This window comes from Chrysemys picta, chromosome 22, assembly GCF_011386835.1.
Source record: "Chrysemys picta bellii isolate R12L10 chromosome 22, ASM1138683v2, whole genome shotgun sequence".
In the NCBI taxonomy this organism is placed as follows: Eukaryota; Metazoa; Chordata; order Testudines; family Emydidae; genus Chrysemys; species Chrysemys picta.
This window is the reverse complement of record NC_088812.1, coordinates 15,367,593-15,376,946: the sequence shown is the minus strand read 5'-3', so window position 1 is coordinate 15,376,946 and position 9,354 is coordinate 15,367,593. Positions and strand designations below refer to the sequence as shown.

The 9,354-nt window shown below is 47.2% G+C and overlaps 1 protein-coding gene across 1 annotated transcript; it reads right to left on the bottom strand.

The window, feature by feature from the left end:
* Positions 1–2,904: 2,904 nt before the first annotated feature.
* On the bottom strand, positions 2,905–8,141 carry BCDIN3D (BCDIN3 domain containing RNA methyltransferase). Its single transcript, XM_005291873.4, has 2 exons — positions 7,886–8,141; positions 2,905–4,690 (listed from the first exon to the last, which is right to left on the bottom strand). The coding sequence occupies exons 1-2, from the start codon at positions 8,087–8,089 to the stop codon at positions 4,097–4,099; spliced, it is 798 nt and encodes a 265-aa protein (XP_005291930.3). The 5' UTR covers positions 8,090–8,141; the 3' UTR covers positions 2,905–4,096.
* Between the last annotated feature and the right edge of the window lie 1,213 nt (positions 8,142–9,354).

Genomic DNA, 9,354 nt, shown 5'->3' with positions numbered 1-9,354 from the left:
GCAACTCCCATCTTTTCATGTGCTAGAATATATATTCTGCTTACTGTTTTTTTCGCTCTATGCAGCTGATGAAGTGGGTTTTAGCCCACAAAAGCTTATGCCCAAATAAATTTGTTAGTCTCTAATGTGCCACAAGGACTCCTCGTTGTTTGAGCAAATCCCGTGGCTTTTATACAGCAGCCACAAATTTACGATTGCAATTGTATGAGGGGGTTGCTTGTGATGGTGGAGCGCAGGGCTCACTTCTGATTTATGTCTTATATTCTTCTAAAGCTCATGCTTCAGGGTTTCAGCCAGACCCTGGCAGGGGTCAGGAAGGGATACTTCCTGCCCCCCAAACACACTGTATTCTGGGAAAGCTTTTAAAATCACCTTCCTCTGAAGCATCAGGGATGGCCATGGCTGGATATGGGATATTGGGCAGGGTGAGTCAGGGCTCTGAGGTGGCACCGAACATCCTCTCTCAGCTGCTTGGCTGGCTGGACCTGCACAGGGTCTAACTGATTGCCATACATGGGAATGGGAAGGAATTTCCCCCCAGGTCAGACTGGCAGTGACCTTGGGAGATTTCACCTTCCTCTGCAGTGTGGGGGTGTGGGTCTCTTCCCAGGATTATTTGGGTTTCTCTTTCATGTAATCAATTCCCTGCCATTGCAGGGGACTCAAGCACTGGTGCACCGCGGTCCCTCCTACTCTCTGCCTGTGGCACATAATGATCTAATCCAGTCTCCTGGGGGCTGTAATATTTTCATCTCATTTCAATTGTTGGGTTTAGCGTACAAGTGCCAGAGGGCGTTCATGGCCTAAGACATACAGAAGGTCAAACCAGACGATCTAGTGAGCCCTTTAATTCTATGACATCAGAATGAATCATGGATTTATTGGAGGTTCTAATCACTTAAGTAGAATAAAAAGAGGTCCGAATTACTCTGATGGTGTATCAGGACTGGAGCTCTCTACGCAAAAGCCTCAGTTGTTACTGCAGGAAGTAGGGCTGGTGATTGAGTCATGGTTTTATTCTTTCCTTTGAGTCGGCAATGAAAGAAGGCCTCAGCATGATGCTAGGAGAGGTGCTGTAAACCAGAAATGCTGTTTATCAAGTGAGATGAGCCAGCCCCCCGTCCATTAACGATCACATGGAACTTTATGGAACAGCAGTTTTGATTGCTAGCTTTAGGTGCTGGCCATGGTCCCTATCACCTCCCCTTGGAGTTTTGATTGGATACAGTGGTCTTCACTCGATCCTAAACTGTGCTCTGGAATTGTGCACTGCACCTCATCAGTTCAACCTCATCGGTCGCTGAATTTTAGTAGGGGGCAAAGTGATCACCGGAGCATGGAAGAGATTTGAGGCTTGCTGGGTGAAAGGACGTTTTAACAGTCAATTACTTTACTTCTTTGAACAAATTTGTATTTCTGAAAGCGACAATTTAAACTATTATGATTGACAGCAATTGATTGATGCCTTTGAACACTAGCCTTGAGGACTTTTTGTGATCCCTGCCCATCCAGGTCACCAAAAGGAAATATACCTTTGTTTGCCACTAATTATTCAGAGATTCCAATAGCTAGTTTTGCTCACCCTTTGCCTTTAGAACTCTCTGGCTGGCTGTGCATAGCTGCCACAGCGGTTGGTTTAAAATTTAAGCTCATTACGGGTTTGTTAATTGTTTCCTCAAGCACTACACACAATTATACTGTCACTTAGAAAGCTCCAATAAGGGGAGAAAAAAAAAAAGTCAGTGTCATATAGATATGTAATCTGTGGCATTCTGCCCAACGGCATGAAAGGTTAGTTAGAGAAGAACTCCTCCTCGTGGACGATTGTGTCACTGCAGTCAATTTTCCCTTTCCTTGTTTATATCTGTACATTTCCTTCAATGATACTAATAACTTACAAAAAGAAGAACAGGAGGACTTGTGGCACCTTAGAGACTAACAAATTTATTAGAGCATAAGCTTTCGTGGACTACAGCCCACTTCTTCGGATGCATATAGAATGGAACATATATTGAGGAGATATATATACACATACAGAGAGCATAAACAGGTGGGAGTTGTCTTACTCTCACAGATCTTGGGAGACAGACCTGTCCTCGCTTGAGAGTAAGACAACTCCCACCTGTTTATGCTCTCTGTATGTGTGTATATATATCTCCTCAATATATGTTCCATTCTATATGCATCCGAAGAAGTGGGCTGTAGTCCACGAAAGCTTATGCTCTAATAAATTTGTTAGTCTCTAAGGTGCCACAAGTCCTCCTGTTCTTTTTGCGGATACAGACTAACACGGCTGCTACTCTAATAACTTACAGTATAGTTGGAGTGAAACCTGGATATGTATTGTAAGAAAAGAGTGGAACATGAGTTGTATCTTACCTAAAGTCTTTGAAGAAGTGTGCAAATTATAATTATACCACAAGATACTTTTAATCCGTTTTTTCAGAATACATGTAAATCTTACTAATTACCAAAAGTATTAGAAATGTTTACTATCTTTATTATACACAGAAGAACAACAGTAAGTCGATCTAAGATTGGAAATGTGTTGAAAATCATTAAAGAAAGTGTAAGGAGAAGAAATGAAAAGAAATATATATAAAAGAAGTATTTGACAATTCCTTAACTGTGTATTTCCCACATTTTAAGGCTTTTTCAAATTTGATTACAGCTGCCTTACCTGAAAATAGTTTTTCCCATTAATTTAAAATAAGATATTTGAACCAGGCCCCCTGATTTCATAAGTATTAATTATTTTCCTATGACTAATATACAGGCAAAGGCATCGCTTTTATTATGCAATTGTACTATAAACTCAATTAGCAGAACCCTTGATTCCTAAAATGTAACTGGATAGACTCATTGGTTGAATGGAAAGTTTGACGAGAAAAAATAAAATGCATGTTTGATTAAAAATAAATCGTTTATTTCAAGGTTATTTATCAAAGAGATCTCACTTTTGTTTTGTTTGTATTATATGGATACACGACCCACAAAAACTTCATTCCACGGGACGGTCAAAGTCCACACACTTTGGCAGACTGCTGAAGTTTGCTTATGATACTGTTCCGGGCAGCTCTTAATGCTAGCCAAATCCACACCCCTTTGGAACTGTCCATCAGATATCATAGAATATCAGGGTTGGAAGGGACCTCAGGAGGTCATCTAGTCCAACCCCCTGCTCAAAGCAGGACCTAATCCCAACTAAATCATCCCAGCCAGGGCTTTGTCAAGCCTGACCGTAAAACCTCTAAGGAAGGAGATTCCACCACCTCACTAGGTAACCCATTCCAGTGCTTCACCACCCTCCTAGTGAAAAAGTTTTTCCTAATATCCAACCTAAACCTCCCCCACTGCAACTTGAGACCATTACTCCTTGTTCTGTCATCTGGTACCACTGAGAACAGTCTAGATCCATCCTCTTTGGAACCCCCTTTCAGGTAGTTGAAAGCAGCTATCAAATCCCCCCTCATTCTTCTCTTCTGCAGACTAAACAATCCCAGTTCCCTCATAACTCATGTGCTCCAGTCCCCTAATCATTTTTGTTGCCCTCCGCTGGACTCTTTCCAATTTTTCCACATCCTTCTTGTAGTGTGGGGTCCAAAACTGGACACAATACTCCAGGTGAGGCCTCACCAATGTCGAATAGAGGGGAACGATCACGTCCCTCGATCTGCTGGCAATGCCCCTACTTATACAGCCCAAAATGCCGTTAGCCTTCTTGGAAGTGCAGTCATAAAACAGAACTATAGAAAATATTATATGAGGGAAGAAATGGATTCTCACATGTGATAAATGGAAGTGTATTTTTGTTCCCTTGGGAATAGGCAAATGCACTGTCTTTCCATGAAATAACCTGTTCTAGTGTATGTACAAAGAACTTATGTGGCACTTTTTATCTTCAAAAGCACTTTACCCGAGCACCCCAAGAGATAGGTCACAATTATCATCCTCGTTCTGTAGATGGAGAAACTGAGGCAGAGAGGAATCAGTGCGAAATCTGAGATGCAGTTCTATGCTCAGACCATTACCTCTCTCTCTCCCCCTCTGCCTGGGTGCAGGATGATGTTTTCATCAGGCACAGGGCTGCCCTTTCTCAGAGTTGCTTCTGAGTCAATCGGTTTGATTTAAAAAGCAAGAGACTCCTGTCCCAGCTTGTGCTACCAAAGCAGCACACCAGTTCCATGGCACCATCCTCGGTTAAGATCTGGGTTATCCTCTCTGCCATGTCCCCATTGATGGCAAGAGAGCGGAAGTGGTCAAAATCATTCCTACCCAGCTTCCGGAGGCGCCGGGCGGCTGCTCTATAACACTTCCACGGCTGGGGTTCAATAAGCAGGTAGTTGCACCGAGACGAAAGGTAGGTTAAGAACTCCACCAGGCCATCATCCCCATGGTTCAGGTGGATCCACATGGTCACTGACATACAAAAGCCGATGTCAAAGGTGGAACGGCTGAACCTGCTCAGATAGGCGCTCAAGAACAACTCCCGGGCGCCAGCATCCATGACATCCAGGGTGGCGTAGGAGATGGAGCCAGGAAAGGGACTGCATCGCTCAGCTCTCTCGATCAGTGCTGCATCGATGTCGCAGCACAGGAGGTTCAGGATCTTTCCAACAACCGGCTGATCAGGGCTGGCCTCGTTCTCCTGAAGACCAAGGAGGTGTCTGTAGAGAGCAACGCTTAGCTCCTGCAGAAGGAAAAACAGCATGGATTCATTCAGCATGCCCTGCTCAGTAACATATCACCAAGGTATATGGGCCCACTGAGATACAAGGATCAGGTCTCAGATTTTTCTTGAGGTTTCGAAGTCCGGCAGAGTAGGGCAACCCACTGATGGATTCATCGTTTCTGGAACCAGGACAAAAAAATGTCACAGCACCTTCCATTTGAAGATCTCTAAGGGCTTTCAAAGATGTTCATTATTCAAGCCTCACAACCTCCCTATGTGTTATCCCTATTTTAGCGGCATTACAGCGACAATCAGGTTCATGCAGCAAGGACCTAACCCAATGCCCATTTCATTCAATCGGAGTCTTTCCATTGACTCTACTGGGTTTTGAATCACGCCTCACGTCAGCAGCAGAGCCAGGAACAGAAGGCAGGTCCCTTGACACCCCGGATCCTGCCTTGACTACTATGGGGAAAGATTAGTTCTGCCAATATACATCTTGCTGAATACCCCCTTCCCTTGGAGAGGTGAATGCTATATTCGGCTCTCTAGATAAGCCCCAGAGGACTCTAAGAACCTGAATAGAGATTTAAAAGGCCATATTGATAATAATGCACTTCCTCCTCCTAATTACTTATGGAAAAATAGTGACAAAGCCATAAGACAGGTACTGTCAGGGCTTTCCCTTCCATTTCCTTTTTCAGGCTGTTCCATTGAATAGGAAAATGTGTCTCCTACCATCAAAGTTGCAGGTGAAATTCCCGAATGACATGATACCAAGGAATAAACACAGCTGTGTTTATCTCTAGTGTGCAAGTAAAAAGAGTATTAGGTTATGTAGGGATACGGTGCCCTCTAGTGGTCGAACATTTCCTCTTTGGCGTCTGTATTTTAGACCAGCGGTTCTCAACCAGGGGTCCAGGCCCGCCCCTGAGCAGGTTTCAGGGGGTCCACGATGCAGGGCCGGAGTTCGACTCGCTGGGGCCCAGGGCAGAAAGCCAAAGCCATGCGGCATGGTGCTGAAGCCTGGAGCTGTGAGCCCTGCCACCCGGGACTGAAGCCAAAGCCTGAGCAACTTAGCTTTGCAGGGCCCCCTGAGGGGTGGGACCCGATGTAATTGCCCTGCGTACTACCCACCAATGCTAGCTCTGGCTTTCATATGCAGAAAAATAGTTGTGGCAGCACAGCTGGGCCGTGGAGTTTTTATAGCACATCAGGGGGCCTCAGAAAGAAAAGTTGAGAACCCCTGTTTTAGACTCTGTGGCCTTATGATCAGATGGTTTAGTTGATCTCTTGAAAGCTCATCTGAAATGAGGTCTAGAAGCACTCAGATAATGCAAGGAGATTAAGAACAACCATAACAAATGATAAAACAAATGCATCCAAAACAGAATGCAAAGTAGTACTTTAACTCAAATGCATTTTTTTAAATATAGTTCTCAGTCTAATAAAGTCCTCTTTATCTGCAAAAGCCATTTTTAAAGTCATGTCCAACTTATACACTGGATCATTTCTCTATGCACTAGAGAATCTCAGCCACTTCTGGAGTAGAGTACACCACATCTACACACAGTTCACAGCAAAAATATATATCAAACAAAGAATATTCCAGGTAAGATACAGGGGAAATTTAGCAACAGAGGGTCCTGTGGCACCTTTGAGACTAACAGAAGTATTGGGAGCATAAGCTTTCGTGGGTAAGAACCTCACTTCTTCAGATGCAAGAGATTCTTACCCACGAAAGCTTATGCTCCCAATACTTCTGTTAGTCTCAAAGGTGCCACAGGACCCTCTGTTGCTTTTTACAGATTCAGACTAACACGGCTACCCCTCTGATACTTGACACCATGCGAGGGGAAATTTAGAGAAATAGAATGTAGATAGGAGCCTTGAAATTCTGCCAAAACACCAACCTTATGAAAATTACCATGAGATTTTAAAATAACCATCGGTGGTCAGGACTAGAGCTGTCATTTCATTTCATCCCAAAACATTTTGTTTCAATGTTCAGGCATTAGGGCAAAAGAAAGGAAAACTAGATTCGCAAAACTAGATTCTGGTGGTTCCCGGCCAATGGGAGCTGCGGAGTCAGCACTCGGGGCAGCGGGAGGGGCACCAGTCAGAAAACCCTTGGCCAGCCCTGTGCCTAGGAGCCGGACATGGCGGCTGCTTCCAGGAGCCAGGTGGAGCCAGGCAGCTGGGGAGCCTGCCTTAGCCCTGCTGCACCGCTGACCGGACTTTGGCCTATTAAATTGCCTAGGGAGATTGTGGAATCTCCATCTCTGGAGATATTTAAGAGTAGGTTAGATAAATGTCTATCAGGGATGGTCTAGACAGTATTTGGTCCTGCCATGCGGGCAGGGGACTGGACTCGATGACCTCTCGAGGTCCCTTCCAGTCCTAGAGTCTATGAATCTATGAAAATCTCCTGGATTGGTTTCAGTAGCCACCGGGAGATCATGGCCGATTCTGGAAGACTCCCGGCCAATCCGGGAGGGTTGGCAACCCTAATGCTACCCCTGGACCTTCCCCTCTGCCATGCTAGTCCCATCCACTGCCCCTTCCCCATGTTACCCCCAGGTCTTCCCTCCCCCATGTTACTCCCTGGGCACTGCCCCACCATGCCCCCCCCACCTCCGTGCTACCCCCAGTCCACTACCCCCCTTGCTTCCCCCTGGTCTTCCCTCCCCCATGTTACCCCCTGGGCACTGCCCCACCATGCTCCCCCCCACCTCCGTGCTACCCCCAGTCCACTACCCCCCTTGCTTCCCCCTGGTCTTCCCTCCCCCATGTTACCCCCTGGGCACTGCCCCACCATGCCCCCCCCCCACCTCCGTGCTACCCCCAGTCCACTACCCCCCTTGCTTCCCCCTGGTCTTCCCTCCCCCATGTTACCCCCTGGGCACTGCCCCACCATGCTCCCCCCCACCTCCGTGCTACCCCCAGTCCACTACCCCCCTTGCTTCCCCCTGGTCTTCCCTCCCCCATGTTACCCCCTGGGCACTGCCCCACCATGCTCCCCCCCCACCTCCGTGCTACCCCCAGTCCACTACCCCCCATGCTTCCCCCTGGTCTTCCCTCCTCCATGTTACCCCAGCCCGCCCCCCCAGTCCACTGCCCCCCAAGCTATCCCGCACCCCTTCCCTCGCGTCTCCCCCATCCCATGTTACCGTGACCCTAGTGTCCCCTCCCCCGCCCCGGGCGGCCTCTTACCCCCGAGTTGCAGCCGACGTCCAGCCCCAGCAGTGGGGAGGGCCCCGCGGGGAAGAGCCGCCCCAGCAGCGCCGGCGGCAGGAGACGGACGCGGCCCTCGGGCGGGTGGAAGCGGGAGTAATTGGGGAAGTTCCCGTAAGGGGCCGCCCCGGGCTCGGAGCCGCTGAGCATCTCCTCGGCCCCTTCCGTCCTGGGGGCCGCCATCTTGTCCGGTCCTTCGGCTCTGCCGCCCGGCGGGCTACCAAACGCCGATGCTTTTCTGGCCGGGGGCAGAAAGGTTCCGTGTGGCGGAGCTGCGCGTGCGCGAGCTGAGACGCTGGGGCGGGGAGGCTGAGAAGGGAGGGGGGGGGAGGAAAGCGCCACAGAACCCTGTGCAGCAGCAATTGGGTTCCCCCCCAATGCACATCCCTGGGGGTGGTGCTGCTCAAATGGGAAATTTAGGCCCTATGATGCCCAGGTTTTGGTCTCTTTATAGGACTTCCTGCCAGCCCTGCCATGGGTTATTATTGTTTCTATTCCTGTAGGATTTACAAAACCCAAGGGAGAGCAGTAGGGTGACCAGACAGCAAGTGTGAAAAATCAGGACAGGGGGTCGGGGGTAATAGGCGCCTATAGAAGACAAAGCCCCAAATATCAGGACTGTCCCTGTAAAATCAGGACATCTGGCCACCCTAGAGAGCAGGGTCTCACTGTGTGAAGCACTCATCGACCTTAAAAAAGCAACAAAGAGTCCTGTGGCACCTTAAAGACTAACAGATGTATTGGAGCATAAGCTTTCGTGGGTGAATACCCACTTCTTCAGACACATGTAATGGAAATTACATAGACCTTATATACACCTGGTCTTATTCCGGACTAATGTTGCTAATTGGTTACTCCATTCTTATTCCCAGAATAAAAATGCCTTATTATAAATTAGCTTCATCCACTTGGATTAAATTAATTTGGGACAAGGCACTCTTATTCCAGAATAATGGTGTCCACACAGAGTTAACGAGGAATAGTTAATCTACTTTAAATTCACACGCTATCTTATTCTGGATTAGCTTTCTTGTGTAGACAAACCTATAATAAGAGACAGTCCCAGCTCCAAAGAGCTTACATTCTAAATAGATCAGACAGACAAAGGGCAGGGAAGGGAAAGTAAGTTGTCTACACCTGAAAGTTAATTTTAAATTTAAATTAAGAGAGGGTATGAACAGAATCAATAGAGCCAGGAACACCTTCAGGAGCTTAAATACAGTCTGGAAATCATCAAAATACGACACCAAACCCAAACTCAAGATTTATCAGAGGTGTATACTTTCAACACTACTTTATAGTGCAGAATGCTGGGGCATGACAATGTATGACATGTCCAACCTGTCTTCATTCCATACAACCTGCCTCAGAAAACAGCCTCTGTATCTTTTGGCCCAGAACAAGCTCAAACCGAGACCTATTCGCTCAGTACAGCCAAGCAGATATGA